Consider the following 21,980-nt stretch of genomic DNA (forward strand, 5'->3'; position numbering starts at 1 on the left):
ATGTGGCTGCTGCACCATGTGGCTGCTGCACCATGTGGCTGCTGCTGCACCATGTGGCTGCTGCACCATGTGGCTGCTGCACCATGTGGCTGCTGAACCATGTGGCTGCTGAACCATGTGGCTGCTGAACCATGTGGCTGCTGAACCATGTGGCTGCTGCACCATGTGGCTGCTGCTGCACCATGTGGCTGCTGCACCATGTGGCTGCTGCTGCACCATGTGGCTGCTGCACCATGTGGCTGCTGCACCATGTGGCTGCTGAACCATGTGGCTGCTGAACCATGTGGCTGCTGAACCATGTGGCTGCTGAACCATGTGGCTGCTGCTGCACCATGTGGCTGCTGAACCATGTGGCTGCTGCACCATGTGGCTGCTGCACCATGTGGCTGCTTCCCCCATTTCTTTGATCTCCTCAAAGATGAAATGTGTTGCATGTTTTGCTATGATGAGTCGGTTAGTTTGTGAGCTGATTAGTGTGTGGTACTGGTATGAATCATGTCAGGGTGTCATCTCAATCCAGAGGAGGGACAATATGATACATTAATACTATGCATTAAGGGTGGATTAGAATGCCTAAACATAGTGAATACAGTCATATACTGTAAACCATATCAATGAGTAGTTGATATATATATATATATATATATATATATATATACACACATGTTATATGCTTTGCTTCTGAAGTGTATCTTTGGTAATAAATATAGTTGTAAATCTCTTTTTCCCTCAGTCTGCTGTCTATGCCAGATGGTGCGTTGTGTTCTTAGTAATATGTTGTTGTGACAGCAGTCTGTGTGATGTCTTCCTGTGACAGCCATCATGTGGTTGGCATCATGTCTGTGTTTCTGGCAGCACTTCTTTAGGTTGGGGTCAGACTCATTACTTACCTGCTATAGGTGTATTCTTATGGAGCCCAGCACTATGAAATTATATTACAGAATTCAATTATTCTTAAGACAAATTCAAAATAATTCAGATTCAATTTGTGGTGGCACTAATATCACTCCATACAGCACCCTCACAAAACATCAATAAAGGTTAGTCTAGCAGGTGTAAATGTTTTGGTGGACAGACGAATGCAGGCCAATGTGGGTTGATCATTCCAAACTAATAAAACATTCCTTTCTTAGGCATGTCCCCAGGCTAATTTAGACAGGACTTTACAAACAAGCATCCAGTGAATAAAGGACACAATCGTGTTATAAAACAATCAATCTACATTCTACTGTATTCTGTGTAACACTGCCCTCTTGGGGCTCAGCAAAGTTACTGCGTTGTGCTGGGCAAGCGTTGTGGGCCTACAGTGAAGTCAGGTCAACATCACCAGTGTGGACGGATATTCATTGTATCTTTCTGAGAAATACCACATGACCTTGAACACCACGGGATAATTTAATTATATTTCTTATTTATTTAAAATGACATGGTTTGATAGCCACATACAACAATCAGAACAGAGGGAAACCATTGTGAACCATTGTGAACCATTGTGAACCATTGTGAACAAACTAATTCCTACATTTGAACATCTTGGTAAAAAATGTCATTGATCCTGATTCAATGAATTGAGGGACATGGTTACATTTAGTACATGGTGTTGAAATATTTTACATTTATCAATAATCACAAGGTTATTTGGAAGAATAATGCATTAAGTGTATACAAAAAGTATAATCAACATGGTTTCTAATCTTCGTTCCTCTGCATTGTAATGGTCCAAAGCTTTGTATTCTTTGGTCAGAATCTCTGAAACAATTAAGTAATATTCAGCTGTCCATTTCAAGACATCTTCTCATGCAAGTGGCCATGCTGTTTAATAATGTTCTTCTTTTTATCAACTTGTCATTATATAGGCAAGCACTTTGTTGGATGCAGAAACAGTCTGCTACCTGGGCTGTCCTAGATCAGTGTCTCTATTTCCAGAAGGTGTGAGATGCCTCTTTAAACTTGTAATCAGTTATACAGTTATAGTTCTCCTCAGAGATCCTCTGGCAATTTGCTGGTTTCTGTCTCACTGCTGGTAACTGATTGTTGGCTGCTGAACTGTTGTTCATTGGCTCATCATTCTCACTGGTCGTTGACTGGTCATTGGCTCACCGGTCTGTTGGCTGATCGTGGGCTCACCGGTCTGATTGATGGTTGTTGGCTCTCCAATCTGTTGGTTGGTCTTTGGCTCACCAGTCTGTTGGTTGGTCGTCGGCTCACCTTTCACCATTCTCTCACGGTTTGTGTCTGGTGCTGTTGAGGTGGATCTTCATACCATCGTTGACGTCTCTGGACGACCCCTCGGGCAATGTCCGTGCTGCGCTGGAGAAGGACACGCTCACCTGCCTCTTCAGGATCTTCAGCACCTTACTCTTGTAACCCTTACAGGCAAAGAAGTAGATGAATGGATCCAGGCAGGAGTTGAGGTTCATCAGACAAACAGTGAAGTGTAAGGAGATCTGGAAGGCTGTGAGTTCAGCACAGTCTGGTGTGTAGATCAGCTTTCGGATCATGTATTGGAGGAGGTTGATGTGATAGGGGCTGAAACAGACCACAAACACCAGGGAGACGCAGCAGATCACCCCGATGGCTTTTTGGCTGCGCCCCGACTTGTCCGTCAGCTGATTGGCCTTGGCAGCGAGGCGGAGTTTATAGCACAGTATGGAGTAGCACACCAGTATGGTCACCACGGGGACTCCGTAGCCTAGGAATACGGCGCCAATCAGGATATAGGAGATGTTGGGCACCGGTTCGAAGTTGGGATACTCCATACAGGTGATGAAGCCATCAGGTTCCTCGTTAGTCATGGACATGGAGAGGAGGGGCAGAGTTTGCATTAAGACCAGCAACCACACCCCGACACAAATGTACCGGACATTGGAGACCTTACGGAAGCGTGCGAATCGGAGCGGCAAGACGACAGCAATGAACCGGTCCACACTGAGGCAGGTCATGAAGTTGACCCCGGCGTAAGTGTTGATGTAGAAGATCAGCCCTGTGATCTTACACAGGGTCTCCCCCAGGGGCCAGTGGAAGCCCAGGGCGTAGTAGATTATCCGTAACGGTAGTGACAGTGTGAACAGGATGTCGGAGATGACCAGGTTGGCGGAGTAGAGCGTGGTGGAGTTCATCTTCTTCACGTTGGGGCGGATGATGTGGAAGGCCAGGGCATTGCCCAGCAACCCCACGGAGAAGACGATGCAGTAGAAGAGGGGCATGAGGACTCGGGCATACCCCCGGTGGTTGTACAGGGTAATGCAGGTGTCTGAGTCGTTAAGGGTGGGGGTTGGATGGCTGGAGGTTGGAGGCTGGTTGAAGGTCCTCATCACCTCCATCTTGGGGCCAGTGGAGAGGGAAGCTAGCTATATCTGTGAAAATAAGAAAAAAACAGCTTTGTCAATGCCAAAATGTTCATGTTTGCAGTTAGTAGTACACATCACTATTGACTGAATGGATGTAGATGTACACTGAGTGTACAAATCATTAAGAACAACTGTACTTTCCATGAAATAGACTGACAAGGGGAATCCAGGTGACAGCTACAATCACATATTGATAAACCCACACAGGTTAAATAAGGATTTTTAAGCTTTGAGACAATTGAGATTGCGTATGTGTGCCATTCAGAGGGTGAATGGGCAAGACAAAATATTTAAGTGCCTTTGAAAGTGGTATGGTAGTAGGTGCCAGGCGCACCAGTTTCTTTTCAGAACTGCAGCGCTGCTGGGTCTTTCACGCTCAACAATTTCCAGTTTGTATCAAGAATGGTCCACCACCCAAACGACATCCAGCCTACTTGACACAACTGTGGTAAGCATTGGAGTCAACATGGACCAGCATCCCAGTGGAATGCCTTCGACACCTTTTAGAGTCAATGCCCTAATAAATTGAATCTGTTCTGAGGGCAAAAGGGGGGAGAGGGTGCAACTCAAAATTAGGAAGGTGTTCATAATGTTTTGTGCACATAAAGTACATGCTAAATGACCAATTCCACTGCACACACCTGCGGTGGTCACGTCACAGGAAAGTATTTGTGTTAAAAGGCACACTAGGAAGTCTACATCCCTACAGGGCACTCATACACTAGGAAGTCTGCATCCCTACACTCTACGGGCGCTTTCACATATCCTGGACCCTGCCCAGGCTGTGGGTCCAAGATCCAGGACCAGGGTACAAGGTATTGTGACGCGACAATACCCTTTGCTGATGTTCGCATGCAAAAACGTTAACATACCAAGTTGCAACCAAGTGATTTTTGTTATTTTCCGTTGGTCACTAACGTTATCTTGACATACTATTAACTAACTTAATTTGCTAAATTAGCTAAGATACAACAAAATGAGTTCCAATAAGGGCAAAGGGGCAACATGAACTTTCTGTGAAACTGATACCTTATTGGAGTTCTCGGATATGGATGGAATTGACAAATACCCACAAAATACAGTGGTTTATGGGAATATTTGTGAACGTAAGGGGGCAAAAGGCTATTTAACCTTTTACTGCAGGGGGCTAAATATGTGTCACAAAGAGTGTTTCTTGGTAGTTTTAAAACAGATATAAATTGGAGATTGCATCCCAATATTACACTTACACTTATGTTCATTCTGAAAGTATTCAGACCCCTTCCCTTTTTACACATTTTGTCACGTTACAGCCTTGTTCTAAAATTGATTAAATTGTTTATTTTCCTCTTCAATCTACACACAATACCCCATAATGACAAAGAAAAATCTGAAATATGACATTTTAATAAGTATTCAGACCCTTTACTCAGTACTTTGTTGAAGCACCTTTGGCAGCGATTACAGTCTTGAGTCTACTTGGGTATGACGCTATAAGCTTGGCACGTCTGTATTTGGGGAGTTTCTCCCATTCTTCTCTGCAGATCCTCTCAAGCTCTATCAGGTTGGATGGGGAGTGTCGCTGCACAGCAATTTTCAGGTCTCTCCAGAGATGTTCGATTGGGTTCAAGTTCAGACTCTGGCTGGGCCGCTCAAGGACATTCAGCGACTTGTCCCGAAGCCACTCCTGCGTTGTCTTGGTGGTGTGCTTAGGGTTGTTGTCCTGTTGGAAGGTGAACCTTTGCTCCAGTCTGAGGTCCTGAGCACTCTGGAGAAGGTTTTCATCAAGTATCTCTCTGTACTTTGCTCTGTTCATCTTTCCCTCGATCCTGACTAGTCTCCCAGTCCCTGCCACTGAAAAACATCCCCACAGCATGATGCTGCCCCCCCCATGCTTCACCGTAGAGATGGTGCCAGGTGCTCCCTTCCAGTTGCATTGTTGGGAATTATTTGTTGTTGTACTTCATCCTCCTCAAAAGACTCATTATAAATTTCACAAAAATGATTCAGCACCCAGAAAGCCATGGAAGAAGTGGGTATGCTGCATCTCCTAATATTTCAAGTGGCACTTTCGCACCATGAAAGGTCTCAGTCCATCTTTGGAGTAGTCTGCCCTCCTGACCCTTGGTAAACAGTGCTGAGTTTGCCAGCACACGGGCATCATGTACTGTGACTACCCAACCAATGTAGATGTCCGATGTTAATGTTCATTTGTGATCTACAACCCCTTTCTGGACCAAGAGTAAAACCTCTATCTGTTATAAAAGTCCCACTTGTCTTGTGGTGGTGCTATGATGTACTGTATGTGTCATCGATTGCTCCACAGCATTGACCTGATCCTGGTTGGCGGTCCAGGAATCTGTTACTATGTCTCTGAACTCAGCCTCAGTTGGTGTCTTGATATGAAGGTGTAACATTTTCTCCCGGATGAGACTGCCAATTTGATTAGTGACTGTACATGCAGTTGACAAACCTAGACCAAACAATAACGAGATTGTTCGGTACTCTACATTAGTGGCAAGCCTCCACAGACAAATGGCAACAGGCTGCTCCACAGACAGTGCTTCCCTGTAATGACACTGTTGCTGGACAATATCACATAGACTGAGGAATGTTGTCTCCCTCATCCTAAAGTTCGCTCTCCACTCTGTCAGTCCAGCCTTCAAATGCAGTCATCCACCACTGTGCCTCCCTTGGAACAGCCCATATACTCCAGTGGAGGCTGGTGGGAGGAGATATAGGAAGACGGGCTCATTATACGGGCTGGAATGGAATCAATGGAACAGTCAAACTTCCATATTTTACATTTACATGTTAGTCATTTAGCAGACGCTCTTATCCAGAGCAACTTACAGTACTGAGTGCATACATTTTCTTACATATATTGGATGTGTTATTCTCTTGTAATTATTATTTTTTAAATGAAATATTAAAACATGCAATATATCAACATTTACTGTCGGCCTCCATTTATTCCATTCTGGCCATTACAATGAGCCGTCCTCCTATAGCTCCTCCCACCAGCCTCCATTGATATACTCTTGGTAAAAGAGAATTACACTGTTTAGGCTTACTACTACGAAATTGTAAAAAGGAATGGTAGACTACAATATAACAATCCTAGCCAAGATAGATCTGACAGACCCTAATGATAGATCTGATCTAGACTTATTTGAAAACAGAATATACATTATTTTTTTTAAATTAAATCATATATGCCTGCCATCATGTGTCATTTTGGCTAGTATTCTTCATAGATATTAGATTGCTGGTGCCACATATCAGACAACATTGTAAATGCCCGTGTGGGTAAATGTTCGTGACTGTTTTTATAGGCTATATAGAGGCAACAAGTTGGAGAGAAATAGCTAGGCATCTTTTTACTCACCTTGTTGCATGTTTTTGGATGAGTATGCTGAGAAACATATTCAACCTCAACTCTTGATTCATCCTTAAAAAGCGTTGGCCTCAGAGTTGTTGTGTGAGCCTCCTGTCTTGGTTTAGGCAGATAGGGGGGAATTCCAACCTGAGGTAAGCATGCGTAAATGGAACGTAATTCCCTTTCTCTCTACACATATTCTGACCTTCAACTTAAACAGGAGAATAGCATGCTATTCGTTTTGGGTGGACATCAAATAAATGAATGTGTGTCTACAGATTCTTAACTTCGACTTAATTCCCTCATAATTACACCACCTTTACACACGATTCAATTATGAATAGTTGAGCAAGCTGTCGGATCCAATTGGAAAAAACATATTTATATTTTCTGATAGAAATAACACCATTTATCCATGCACTATAATTTACAAATTGATAAGCTCTATTGATAAGAGCTAGGTATATGAGTGAGCCGTTTGGTTAAGGGGGTTGTAGATATAAATTACAAATGTTTTATATTTATTTTACTGTATGACTGCTGGTGTGATGGAGTGAGAGGTTGGGCGTGTGAAGGTCGGTATATTCCTGCTCAGTGGCTACATCTGCTGGCCAGGAAGGGTAAGAGCCTAGTTACACACACCTGAATATAATTAAGTTGGAGGTTGGGTGGTAGCTGTTTATCCTGGCTTTGGCCAGATCTGTTTTTGGTCTGGAGCAGCAAGAGCTGACATGCAGAGCCCTCCAGCACGGAGAGGGATATCGGGATAGGAACCTACCAGACGTTACTCGGCCGTAGACCTGACCCCAGTAAAGACAAGCCTTGGCCAGATCTGTTTTTGGTCTGGAGCAGCAAGCCTTTACTGACCCCCCACTGCTACACTAGAGACAATTGTGAAACCAGCCTCATGGCAGTAAACTGAAGCAGATCAACACATCACCTTTTCCACAGTGAAGTTTTTAATAAACTTTGTTTCCTGACTCATTAACACAAGGCCAAATCCAAGGACTCAGGGCTGTATTTCATTGTGATCTGTAGTTACAACCTTCACACACGTTTTTTTCCCCTCTAATATATATATATATATATATATATATTTAAATATTTGCAGAAGTGCTATAGCCTTTTGTCTGAAGTAAGAATATGGTAAAAACAGTGTGGCCATTATAGAGGTCCTATAATTTGCTGTTCTATATGTAATTCTATGGTGGCAATTGCATTAGAGTAAGGTGTTACAAAAGGTGCTATCTAGAATCTTCAAGGTTTTTCTGCTGTCCACATAGGATAACCTTTTGAAGAAGCATTTTTGGTTCCAGGTAGAACCTTTTTTGTTCCAGGTAGAACAATTTTGGGTCCCATGTAGAACCCTTTCCACAGAGGGTTCTACACGGAACCCAAAATAGTTCTACCTGGAACCAAAAAGGGTTCTACCTGAAACCAAAAAGGGTTCTCCTATATGGGTCATTTAAGGATGAGTCATTTGAGCATTAAGGGCCCCAACCTCTTAACCACTAGATATTTGAGCCACAGTGTGCAACATTTAATTATATAGATTCAGTATCAGTGAGCCACCTGGTTACATCTTTATTTATATGTTACTAAGTTCTAAATTGGCCTGGTATAACAGCCAGGTCTCAAGGTGTGCCCTTGGGTATGAGCTGCCTAAGTTGTTTTGATGATGTGAACCTAATCATGATTAATCAATTGTACATTGAACCTGAGAACAAAATATTGTTAGCCATAGTTTACAGTTCTCAATACTGCAACTTTTGTTTTGGAACAATTTTGGGGTTTAGATTTTCGCTTCCCAATACCTTCCCAATTCTACCTAAATGTCAAGTCAAAAAAATGCTTTACTTGAAATAATGAATACACAATCAACAAATGAAGAAACCAAAACACAAATGTGCACCTACCAAAACCAGCTGCATTATTGCATGCTTCCAAAGTGTCAGAGTAAAGCAGGATAGTTCCTCCTTGACACGAGACAATTGTCCTCTCAGAGTTCAGCAGACACCATGTTCCCCCAGGGTTTTAGAGCAGAGTGACACAGAGTGACAAATAGAGAACTATGTTTCAGGGGCGGGCAGGTTCTCGTAACCATAGTGACATTATAATATTCTGTGTTGCTGTTATGTTATGTTCTTGAGTTTGTGGATCTCTCTCTCTCCCCCCCATGTCTCTGTCTCAAGCTGTCACATATCTACACGGTCATTTTTTAAACATGTTTTGTCTGTTTTTAAGACTATTTTGAATATAGTACAGAATATAGACAGGGAACTTCATCTCAGATTTAGTTGAGTCATTTACTACTTGTGTTAACCATCTCTTTTAGAATAACAAACAGATTGCCCACATGTTAATAATTATGAATTAATAGTGAATGTCAATTTAGCTACATATGATAGATAACTGATCAATCAGTGTTCAATGTTGCTATACGCTCGCCCTCAATATCATTAGGTGTTTCTTTTGTTCATACACTACTGTCAAAGTATTCACATCCCTTGCCTTTTTCCACATTCTGTTGCTTTACAAAGTGGAATTCAAATGGATTTAATTGTAAAAAAAATGGTCAGAGATCTACACAAAATACTCTAATGTCAAAGTAGGATCATATAAAAAATATTTGTTTTTAAATATTTGTAAAAAATCATGAAAAATCAAACACTAATATATCTTCACTAGATAAGTATTCAACCCACTGACTCACTTCATGTGATAATAACCTTTGACAGTGATTACAGCTGTGAGTCTTTCTGGGTAACTCTAAGAGCTTTCCACACCTGGATTGTGCAACATTTGCCCATCATTTTTTTCAAAATTCTTCACGCTCTGTCAAATAGTTTTTTGATCATTGCTGGACCACTGTTTTCAGGTCTTGCCATACATTTTTAAACAGATTTAAGCCAAACTGTAACTCGGCCACTCAGGAACATTCACTGTCTTCTTGGCAAGCAACTCCAGTGTAGATCTGGCCTTATGTTTTAAGTTATTGTCATGCTGTGTCTGGTATAAAGCAGACTGACCCAGGTTTTTCCCTCAAGGATTTTTCCTGCACTTAGCTCCATTCCATTTATTTTTTTATCCTGAAAAACTATCTTGTCCTTAACGATTACAAGCATACCCATAACATGATGCAGCCACCACTATGCTTTAAATTATGGGGAGTGGTACTCAGTAATGTCTTGCACTGGATTTGCCCCAAACATAACAATTTGTATTCAGGACAAAAATATAATTGCTATGCCACATTTTTTGCAGTATTGCTTTAGTGTGTTGTTGCAAACAGGATGCATCTTTTGGAATATTTGTATTCTGTACAGGCTTCCTTCTTTTCTCTCTGCCAGTTAGGTTAGTATTGTGGAGTAACTACAATGTTGTTGATCCATCCTCAGTTTTCTCGTATCACAGCCATTAAACCCTGTATCTGTTTCAAAGTCACCATTGGCCTAATGGTGAAATCCTTGAGTGCTTTCCTTCCTCTCCAACAACTGAGTTTAGAAGGACGCCTGTATCTTTGTAGTGACTGGGTGTTTTGATACACAATCCCAAGTGTAATTAATAACTTCACCATGCTCAAAGGGATATTCAATGTCTGCTTTAAAAAAAATCTATTTACCAATAGGTGCTCGTCTTTGTGAGGCATTGGAAAAACTACTTGGTCTTTGTGGTTGCATCTGTTTGAAATTCACTGCTCGACTGAGGGACCTTACAGATAATTATATGTATTGGGTACAGAGATGAGGAAGTCATTCAAAAATCATGTTAAACACTATTATTGCACACAGTGAGTCCATGCAGCTTATTATGTGACCTGTTAAGCAAATGTTTACTCCTGAACTTATTTAGGCTTGCTATAACAAAGATGTTGAAGACTTATACTTTTTAATTCATAAAAAAATAAAACATTCATAGTTGATTCCATGTTGAAATTATGCTGTATTTGTAGTCCAGTAATACAAAATATACATTTAATCCATTTTAAATTCAGGCTGTAACACAACAAAATAAGGAAGAAGTTGAGGGGTGTGAATACTTTCTGAAGGCACTATAGTAATGATGCTATATTGTAAGTTCTCTTGGCAACGGGGTGTGCCGTGGAGAGGATGTGGTTTCAGCCACGTGTGTGTTCATGGCCCCCTGTATCTGTTTCATATCTTGACAATCATTGACATTTTCTTATTTTCGCTGTTCTTTGCTTTCGCAGTACAGCTCTGGTTTTGTGGTTTGGTATGTGTTCTCTTCCACGAAATGACTTACATCCCTTGACTTTTTCCACATTTTGTTGTGTTACAGCCTGAATTTAAAATGGATTCATTTGAGATTTTGTGTCACTGTCTACACACAATACCCCATAATGTCAAAGTGGAAATATGTTTTTAGAAAAAAAAAAAGAATAAATAATGTAAAGCTGAAATGTCTTGAATCAATAGCTAATCAACCCCTTCGTTACGGCAAGCCTACATAAGTTCAGGAGTAAACATTTGCTTATCAAGTCACATAATAGGTTACATGGACTCATTCTGTGTGCAATGATAGTGTTTTAACATACAGATAATTGTAAGGTCCCTCAGTCGAGTAGTGAATTTCAAACACAAATTTAACCACAAAGACCAGGGAGGTTTTCAAATGCCTCGTAAAGAAGGGCACCTATTGGTAGATGGGTAAACCAAATAAGCAGACAATGAATATCCCTTTGAGCATGGTGAAGTTATTAATTACACTTTAGATGTTGTATCAATACACCTAGTCACTAGAAAGATACAGGCATCCTTGTAACTACGTTAGGAGAAAACTCAGGATGGATCAACAACATTGTAGTTACTCCACAATACTAACCTAATTGACAGAGTGAAAGGAAGCCTGTATGGAATACAAATATTCCGAAACATGTATCCTGTTTGCAACAAGGCACTAAAGCACTACTGCAAAACATGTGGGAAAGCCATTATATTTTTGTCCTGAATACAAAGTGTTATTTTTGGGGCAAATCCAAAACAACACATTACTGAGTACCACTCTCCATATTGTCAAGCATAGCTGTGGCTGCATCATGTTATGGGTATGCTTGAAAACCTGATTCAGTCTGCTTTCCACCAGACACTGGGAGATGAATTCACCTTTCAGCAGGACAATAACTTAAAACATAAGGCCAAATCTAAACTGGAGTTGCTTACCAAGAAGACAATGAATGTTCCTGAGTGGCTGGGTCTCAGTTTTGAGTGAAATCTCCTTAAAAATCTATGGCAAGACCTGAAAATGTTGTTCTAGCAATGATCAATTTGACAAAGCTTGAAGTATTTTAAAAAGAATAATGGACAAATAAAATCGAGTACAACGCCATGCAATCTCCATAGACAAACATTGGCAGTATAATGGCTTTACTGAAGAGCTCAGGGACTTTCAACGTGGCACCATCATAGGATGCAACCTTTCTAACATGACAGTTTGTCAAATTTCTGACCTGTTAGAACTGCAAGTGCTGTTTGTGAAGTGGAAACGTCTAGGAGCAACAACGGCTCAGCCGTGAAGTGGTAGGCCACACAAGCTCAAAGAATAGGACTGCCGAGTGCTGAAGTGTGTCTGTCCTCGGTTGCAACACTCGCTACCGAATTCCAAACTCCCTCTGCAAGCAAAGTCAGCATAAAAACTCTTTGTCGGGAGCTTTATCAAATGCGTTTCCATGAGCGAGCAAGCCTAAGATCACCATGCGCATTGCCAAACATCGGCTGGAGTGGTGTAAAGCTCGCCACCATTGGACTCTGGAGCAGTGGAAATGCATTCTCTTGAGGGATGAGTCATGCTTTACCATCTGGCAGTCCGACGGATTAATCTGGGTTTAGCGGATGCCAGGACAACGCTACCTACCCGAATACATAGGGCCAACTGTAAAGTTTGGTGGAGGAGGAATAATGGCCTGGGACTGTTTTTCATGGTTTGGGCTAGGCCCCTTAGTTCCAGTAAAGGGAAATCTTAATGCTACAGCATGCAACTACATTCTAGACTATTCTGTGCTTCAACCTTTGTGGCAACAGATTGGGGAAGGCCCTTTCGTGCTCAGCATGACAATGCCCCTGTGCACAAAGCATGGTTCATCCAGAAATGGTTTGTTGAGATCAACATGGAAGAACTTGACTGGCTTGCACAGAGCCTTGATCGGAATGAATTGGAACGTCGACTGCGAGCCAGGCCTAATCACCCAATATCAGTACCCAACCTCACTAATGCTCTTGTGGCTGAAATGGTCATGTAGTGTGTCTATCTAAATGTGAAGAGGGGATGTGTAGACTTCCACAATGATTTCATTAATAACATTTTACCTTTAAATGTAGGCAAGTCTGTTAAGAACAAATTCTTATCTACCCCAGCCAAAACCGGACGACGCTGGGCCAATTGTGCGCAGCCTTATGGGACTCCCAATCATGTGATGCAGCCTGGATTTGAACCAGGTACTGTAGAGGTACTGATACCTCTTGCACTGAGATGCAGTGCCTTAGACTGCTTCACCACTTGGGAGCTATTGATTAGTTGGTGTTTCTAAATAAAAGTGTCATTGGTGTTAATCAATTTAAATGAAGGGAAATTAAATTGTGAGCAAAATGATTCATCATATCACTAGTAAACTATTTTTAAAGGGTTCAATATCTAAAATTTGAGCATCTCCATTTTAGAAAAAAAAAGTATTGCCAAAAATGTGTTATTGGTGTTACCATCATTGGTATTACTACACCTACTGGTGCTACAATGACAGAATGGTGGTAAAAAATGATTTAAGCTGCCATATTAGCTGATTCAGAATGAGAAGATTTACCTAATTTAAAATGTCAATCTGCAATTGGTATATACATTTTTGGACATTGATAGTAATTATATTTACCCATTTATTGTTGAAGAATATTACTTATAAATGCTGCATGAGCTTCGTTCAACTGTTGTACACCATCAGAACCCAAAATATCTTGAGGATATTCTGCCATCTGGCCTCACCAAAGAGTCTAGAGATGACACAGTTCCATTTGCCCTACTTCAGTCTTTGTTCACCACCTGATGATTTGATCTTCGAGTGACGACCAGAGAAGAAGCCACTTGTAAAGGCCCCCTTCACACTTCAAATATGAACATTTCTTTTGAAGGGTAAAATTATAGGACTGTTTTGCTCTTCAAATATCACTGAATGTCATAGTGTATCAATGGGATGCCCATTCTCTGTACTTTCTACTATATGACCATTGAATCACATCTAAGGTGGCAGTGCTATATCATTGATGTCCAAATAGCAAAGAATCAGATCCGTTTTCACCAAGTCGAGTAGCTTAATGTGATAGACAGAATAGCAAATGTGTAGTGCTAGTGCAGTGTTGTGTGTGGAGTTGTGTCCAGTCCACTTCCTGTTTGACATACTCTCCTCCTGTCTTTCCTGTCCTCATCTATCCTATCAATAAAAGCACATAAAATACAAAAGGTAAATATCAAGAGCGACTATGTAAGATCAATGATATAGCATTATCTACACAGGATGATTTGTGATGATTCAATTATGAACATTTATCAACATAAAAGTGTGACACTGGTGTTTTCCATTATCAGGATCTCTTGTAAACATGCGGAGGAATCTCAGTATAGCGGGTGGGACATTAGGACCCAAAAGCCCGCACACCATCAGCAGTTTTACTCGAGCTAGACAATGACGAGAGCCATTTCCCGGAAGGCCTGTTAGTTGAAACGGCTCTGTTAACCTTTGAAGAAGGGTTGTCGTATGTTTCTGTGGTCAATGTTAGCACTAGTGTTGTGTATCTCCTGCCTAGGATTACAAGGAGCACTTTACTCAGTTGATACAATCCAACCTCAAGAGTCCACCATCTCATTTAACAAAGACACAACCACCCAAGGCCCCATTACTGTGACATGTTACCAGATTTCAGTCGTAGGGACAAATTAATTAAATGGATCGATCTGGCTTGACACCTGACGAACAAACTGCTGTTAAGAACTTGCTGTTGCAATTCAAATATGTCTCAAAAGATTATAGTTGCCTTGGCTATACATCCGAGCACCAGATCCCACTCTTTGAAGATGACTAGGCACGTTTACCGTCGCATTCCCCTATATCAGTTTGAAGCTGTTACAGGTCATACAGTTTGTGGCCCCTACGGTTCATCTTTGATACTGGTTCAGAAGAAAGATGGCTCCCTAAGAATGTGCGTTAACTACAGCCAGTTAAATGCCAAAACTCGCAAGGAGGATGCATGCCCATTATCTATGATTGATGCTCTGATTGGATGCTCCAACAGGTGCCTGCCTAGTGGTTCTCTACTCTAGATCTTGCCAGTGGTTACAACCAAGTCCCAGTATCAGAAGCTGACCGTTACAAACTGCTTTCTGTTTATTTGAGTTCAATAGGATGTCCTTTGGGCTATGTAGCACTAAGACTGCACTCAGTCAGTTGTATAAGGAAATCAGCTAACAGGAAACCACTCACAAAGAGGCGGCGCTCCTAGTGGCCGGAGACTTTAATGTAGGGAAACTTAAATCAAATTTCTATCAACATGTTAAATGTGCAACGAGAGGGATTTTTTTTTAGATCACCAGTACTCCACAAACAGAGAGGCGTACAAAGCTCTCCCTTGCCCTGCATTTGGTAAATCCGACCACAACTCTATGCTCCTGATTCCTGCATACAAGCAAAAATTAAAGCAAGGAAGTACCAGTGACTTGGTCTATAAAAAAGTGCTCAAATGAAGCAGATGCTAAACTACAGTACTGTTTTGCTATCACAGACTGGAACATGTTCTGGGATTCTTCCGATGGCATTGAGGAGTACACCACATCAGTCATTGGCTTCATCAATAAGTGCATCCATGACGTCGTCCCCACGGTGACCGTACGTACATAAGCCAACCGAAGCCATGGATTACAGGCAACATTCGCACTGAGCTAAAGGCTAGAGCTGGCACTTTCAAGGAGTGGGATTCTAACCAGGAAGCCTATAAGAAATCCCGCTATGCCCTCCGACGAACCATCAAACAGGCAAAGCTTCAATACAGGACTAAGATTGAATCGTACAACACAGGCTCCGACGCTCGTCGTATGTGGCAGGACTTGCAAACCATCAGACTACAGTACAAAAGGGAAGCACAGCCGAGAGTTTCCCAGTGACATGAGCCTACCAGACGAGCTAAACTACTTCTATGCTCGTTTCGAGGCAAATAACACTGAAACATGCATGAGAGCACCAGCTGTTCCATATAAGGCTGTGTGATCACACTCTCCGCAGCAAATGTGAGTAAGACCTTTAAACAGGTCAACATTCACAAGGCCGCAGGGCCAGACGGATTACCAGGATGTGTACTGCGAACATGCGCTGACCAACTGGCATTTGTCTTCACTGACATTTTCAACCTCTCCCTGTCTGAGTCTGTAATACCAACATGTTTTAAGCAGACCACCATAGTGCCTGTACCCAAGAACATTAAGGTAACCTGCCTAAATGACTACCGACCCGTAGCACTTACGTCTGTAGCCATGAAGTGCTTTGAAAGGTTGGTCATAGCTCACATCAACACCATCATCCCAGAAACCCCAGACCCACTCCAATTTGCATACCGCCCCAACAGATCCACAGATGATGCAATCCATATTGCACTCCACACTGCTCTTTCCCACCTGGACAAAAGGAACACATTTGTGAGAATGCTATTCATTGACTACAGCTCAGCGTTCAACACCATAGTGCCCTCAAATCCCATCAATAAGCTAAGGACACTGGGACTAAACACCTCCCTCTGCAAATGGATCCTGGAATTCCTGATGGGCCGCCCCCAGGTGGTAAGGGTAGGTAACAACACATCCAACACTCTGATCCTCAACACAAGGACCCCTCAGGGGTGCGTGCTCAGTCCCCTCCTTTACTCCCTGTTCACTCATGACTGCACGGCCAGGCACGACTCCAACACCACCATTAAATTTGCTGATCACCGACAACGACGAGACAGCCTATATGGAGGAGGTCAGAGAACTGGACTCAACGTGATAAAGACAAAGAAGATGATTTTGGACAAAAGCAAAAAGAGGACCGAGCACGCCCCCATTCTCATCGACGGGGCTGCAGTTGAACAGCTTGAGAGCTTCAAGTTCCTTGGTGTCCACATCACCAACAAACTAACATGGTCCAAGCACACCAAGACAGTCGTGAACAGGGCACGACAAAACCTATTCCCCCTCAGGAGACTGAAAAGATTTGGCATGGATGTTCAGATCCTCAAAAGGTGCTACAGCTGCACCATCGAGAGGATCCTGATGGGTTGCATCACTGCCTGGTATGGCAACTGCTCGGCCTCCGACCACAAGGCACTACAGAGGTAGTGCGAACGGCCCAGTACATCACTGGGGACAAGCTTCCTGCAATCTAGGACCTCTACACCAGGCGGTGTCAGAGGAAGGCCCTAAAAATTGTCAAAGACTCCAGCCACCGTAGTCATGGACTGTTCTCTCTGCTACCCTACGGCAAGCGGTACCAGAGTGCCAAGTCTAGGTCCAAAAGACTTCTTAACAGCTTCTACCCCCAAGCAATAAGTCTCCTGAACATCTAGTCAAATGGCTACCCAGACTATTTGCATTGCCCCCCCCCCTCCCCTCTTAACACCACTGCTACTCTCTGTTGTCATCTATGCATAGTCACTTTAATAACTCTACCTACTGTACATGTACATATTACATCAACTAACCGGTGCCCCTGCACATTGACTGATTCGGTACCCCCCTGCATATCGTCTCACTATTATACTGCTGCTATTTAATGACTTGTTACTTTCATCTCTTATTCTTATCCATATATTTTTTTAACTGCATTGTTGGTTAGGGGCTCGTAAGTAAGCATTTCACTGTTGTATTCTGCACATGTGACTAATAACATTTTATTTTGATTTGATCCTTAACTTCTTGATTCTACTTGAGACGCATATGTCTCAAGTAGGCACCTGGAAATGCAAATGCGCTACGCTAAATGCTAAATGTACTCGTTAAAACTCAAACCTTGATCAAAATTCACAAGCAGGGTATTGAATTAAAGCTACACTCGTTGTGAACCTAGCCAACAAGTCAGATTTTTAAAATGCTTTTCGGCGAAAGCATGAGAAGCTATTATCTGATAGCATGCAACACCTCAAAATGCCTGAATGCGACGTAAACAAAGACTTTGCTTATCCGGCGCTGCACAAAACGCAGAAATAAAATATAAAACATTCATTACCTTTGACGAGATTCTTTCTTGGCACTCCTATATGCCCCATAAACATCACTATTGGGTCTTTTTTTCGTTTAAATCGGTCCATATATACCCAAAATAGCTTTCTATGGAAGCTGTGTCATTCAGAAAAAAACATCGTTTTTAAACGCTGCGTCATTTTTTTAAATTAAAAAAGTTGACGATAAACTTTCACAAAACACTTCGAAATCCTTTTGTAATCCAACTTTAGGTATTAGTAAACGTTTATAATCTATCAAAATGATTACAGGGCGATGTATATTCAATAGCTCTGCAAATCAATGGCTGCCAATGTCCACATTCAAAGGATCCTGGTGGAGACCGGAAGAAACGGAATCCAGATAGTTGGATTTTCCAACAAAAAATTCAATTGAAAATGACAACAATGGCGACATCGTGTGGAATTTGTATGAATTGCATGCAGGTCGATATTAAATTTTGTCCCCTTTTAACAACCCATGAAAGTGACTTATGGAAATTATTTTTAGCTTTCAGAGAGCAGTTTTTCTTGCGTTTTTCAATGAAACACACGATCTGTTATAGTCACAGCCGTGATTTAACCAGTTTTAGAAACTTCAGAGTGTTTTCTATCCACACATACTAATCATATGCATATACTATATTCCTGGCATGAGTAGCAGGACGCTGAAAAGTTGCGCGATTTTTAACAGAATGTTCGAAAAAGGAGGGGGTAGAAGTAAGAGGTTTTAACTAGCTTTGAAAAAGTGAATCCATTCTTCTCCAATATAAAAAATATTATCATGCTTGTAACGTAGGCATGCTTCGGAGGGGAGCTTCGGAGGAGAGGGGCAGACATGCGCACACACTTGCAAGATGTCCAGCTGGCAGGCAAACACTGGAATACGTTTCTGAGTGACAGAGTGAGGGCTTTGCATAGGCGCTTTGTTATGTTTTTTTTGTGGGACTGGGAAAATTGGCCTGGAACGTAAAATAATGTTATTAACCGGTTCCCATGCTTTTAAAATAAAGTTTATTTTCCGGAACAGTATATATCACTTTTGTTCACGGTTCTGATTCTGTTTTCAGTTGTGTTCCCTGAACCAGGTCCAACGCTTGACTTGTAATATCTTAGCCTAATATGATCCACTATTGCTAGCGATCGTCAGGAACAGGAAAAGTGGAGTATACAAAACTTTAAGAACATCTGCTCTTTACATGACAAAGAATGACCAGGTGATTCCAGGTGAAAGATGTCACTTGTTAAATCCACTTCAATCAGTGTAGATGAAGAGGAGCAGACAGGTTAAATAATGATTTTAAACCTTGAGGCAACCGAGACATGGATTGTGTAGTTTGTGTCAAGAACTGCAGTGCTGTTGGGTTTTTCACACTTAACAATTTCCAGTATCAAGAATGGTCCACCTTCCAAAGGACATCCCGCCAATTTGACACAACTGTGGGAAGTATTGGAGTCAACATGGACTAGCATCCCCGCGGAACGCTTTCGACACCTTGTAGACTATTCAGTATGCTCCGACGAATTGACTCTGTTCTGAGGGAAGTGAAGAAAGGTGTTCCTAATGTTTGGTATATTCAGTAAATGTGGGTATAACTGACGGTGGCTACCAATAGTGGCTAATATTTAACATGATGCAAAGTGTAAAAAATACAGTGAAAAGTCCGGGGATATAATTGAATCATTCTTCATAAATCAGCTCTGTAAATCGGACGCTATTCTGTCATTTGCTCATACTGAAGCCTATAGCTTGGATCTCAATTTCATCCCTGCAAGTTAGGTCAGCAGTTTTTACTAGGCAAGTCAGTTAAGAACAAATTCTTATTTACAATGACGGCTTGGGAACAGTGGGTTAACTGCCTTGTTCAGGGGCAGAACGACATGTTTACCTTGTCAGCTCGGGGATTTGATTCAACAACCTTCCGGTGACTGGACCAACGCTCTAACCACAAGGCTACGTAAACTTCACTGTGGGAAATTGATATTTTGATATGCATCAGTTTGCTGCCATATATTTGTCTCCCGCGACCATAAGGTACAATTTATACGCGTTCAGAATAGAGATCAATTAAATATAGTCAGTAATATTTAGCTCAGTTTCAGAACCCATGCGTAGATTTAAAAACACTAATTTCTCACAATATGTAGGTTTAGGGAATTTTCCATGATTTCTTGGCATTCGTGGAAAATGGGCTTTATGCAAGAAAAAAAAGATAAATAGAATTAAACTGAACAGAATATAAACTGTTGGTCCCAGTATGTAAACTGTTGGTCCCATGTTTCATGAGCTGAAATAAAAGATCCCAGAAATGTTGCATATGCACAAAAAGGTTATAAACTTAAAACATGTGTTCACAGACAAACGAGGAGTATTTCTGTCTGTAATAAAGCCCCCTGCTCAGTCATGTGAAATCCATAGATTAGGACCTAATGGATTTATTTCAATTGACTGATTTCCTTATATGTACTCGGTAAAATCTTTGAACTTGTTGCGTTTTGATTTGATTTGATTCAGTATGTAATAGGGAGAAAAGTGTACAACACCCCTCACTGACTATGGAACTGTGTGATCACACAGTGAAGTATTGCGCCAGGCTTCAGGTTCAAACTGCCTGATCTGCGAGATCTATTATGTTTTTACATTGAATATCATCAACTGTTAGTGATCCTAACAGAACATGGGCAGTTAAATATGTGTGGTTATTAGGCCTACTGTCGATACTGAAAGTGGCTAATATTTAACATGATAGAAATAGGAAACATAGCAAGTCAGGGGGATGTCAGGGAGTGCCCAAAGGTTAAATTTGATTTGCGGCTGTCATTTTGCAATGCTTTGCATTGTCATCACATTCTCACACGTACCCATTTGGCTTGCATCTCCGAGCTTCATCCCTTCAAGTTAAACGGCCATGGATGCAATACAAATTCATGCAATACAAATTCTGCACAATGGCACATTTCATAAACATCACTGTGGGAAAGGTAGGTAAAGTTGATATGTTGATATGCTTCAGTTTGGTGACATATGACTGGTTGCGCAAGAAAACAGCGATCATAAGGTAAAATAAATCTAAAACAATTATAATGTATATGTAACAGTATAACTTTAGACCGTCCCCTCGCCCATACCCGGGCGCACACATCAACCACAGTCACCCAGGAAGCATCGCTCCACAAAAGCCACGGCCCTTGCAGTGCAAGGGGAACTACTCCTTCAAGGTCTCAGAGCAAGTGATGTCACCAATTGAAACGCTATTTAGCGCTCACCACCGCTAACTAAGCTAGCCGTTTCACATCCGTTACACTCACCCCCTTTTGACCTTCTCCTTTCGCCGCAGCAACCAGTGATAAAGGGTCAACAGCATCAATGTAACAGTATAACTTTAGCCCGTCCCCTCGCCCATACCCGGGCGCGAACCAGGGATCCTCTGCACACATCAACAACAGTCACCCACGAAGCATCGTTACCCATCGCTCCACAAAAGCCGTGAGGGGAACTACTACAAGTGACGTCACCGATTGAAATGCTATTTAGCGCGCACCACCGCTAACTAAGCTAGCCGTTTCACATCCATCACATATATTTACAATCCTCTTATCCAAACTGCATACTCATTTAAATAGTTATTATCTTTAGCTCTAATCAATTAGTTAATTACAGAACATGGAGAAAGGTCTTATTTGTATCCGAAAAAAAGAAGTACATGTTGTTCCACTTGGAACAGACAGGTTCCTCGACCTTATTCATTGCGCAAAAAGTTGGTTGAATTTACAGGCTATGACGTAGGCATCTCTGCACACCTACATGTCTGTTTCTCCACCAGAATTAATAGCTGGCTGAAACATGCATTACCTCATGCCTAAATCCATGGTCAGAATACGGGTAGAGAGAAAAATAAAACATTTATAAAAAGGGAATTAAGTTCCATTTATGCACGCGTAACTCGGGTCCCCTTAGTGAGAACCATTGGGTATGTGAGATTCCAACGGACTTATTTTCCTGTTACATCAGCATTCATCATTATGCAA

At 41.7% G+C, this 21,980-nt stretch overlaps 1 protein-coding gene across 3 annotated transcripts; it reads right to left on the minus strand.

The window, feature by feature from the left end:
* Nucleotides 1-1,376: 1,376 nt before the first annotated feature.
* On the minus strand, nucleotides 1,377-21,428 carry LOC139380702 (G protein-coupled receptor 183a). 3 transcript variants are annotated; one of them, XM_071123639.1, is made up of 3 exons: nucleotides 8,625-8,718; nucleotides 6,718-6,855; nucleotides 1,377-3,356 (listed from the first exon to the last, which is right to left on the minus strand). In XM_071123639.1, exon 3 carries the CDS (start codon nucleotides 3,321-3,323, stop codon nucleotides 2,223-2,225), a length of 1,101 nt encoding a protein of 366 aa, XP_070979740.1. In that variant the 5' UTR covers nucleotides 3,324-3,356; nucleotides 6,718-6,855; nucleotides 8,625-8,718; the 3' UTR covers nucleotides 1,377-2,222. The 3 variants fall into 3 exon arrangements, with proteins under 3 accessions (XP_070979740.1, XP_070979739.1, XP_070979741.1); XM_071123638.1 differs by lacking the exon at nucleotides 6,718-6,855 and having other exon boundaries at nucleotides 1,392-3,356; nucleotides 8,625-8,759; XM_071123640.1 differs by lacking the exons at nucleotides 6,718-6,855; nucleotides 8,625-8,718 and adding an exon at nucleotides 21,261-21,428 and having other exon boundaries at nucleotides 1,394-3,356.
* Nucleotides 21,429-21,980: the final 552 nt, after the last annotated feature.

This window comes from Oncorhynchus clarkii, chromosome 22 (genome assembly GCF_045791955.1).
Source record: "Oncorhynchus clarkii lewisi isolate Uvic-CL-2024 chromosome 22, UVic_Ocla_1.0, whole genome shotgun sequence".
Classification (NCBI taxonomy): domain Eukaryota; kingdom Metazoa; phylum Chordata; class Actinopteri; order Salmoniformes; family Salmonidae; genus Oncorhynchus; species Oncorhynchus clarkii.

Excerpts from the sequence above, each read along its gene's own strand:
- LOC139380702 (XM_071123639.1), bottom strand. The coding sequence starts at position 3,323 with ATGGAGGTGATGAGGACCTTCAACCAGCCTCCAACCTCCAGCCATCCA.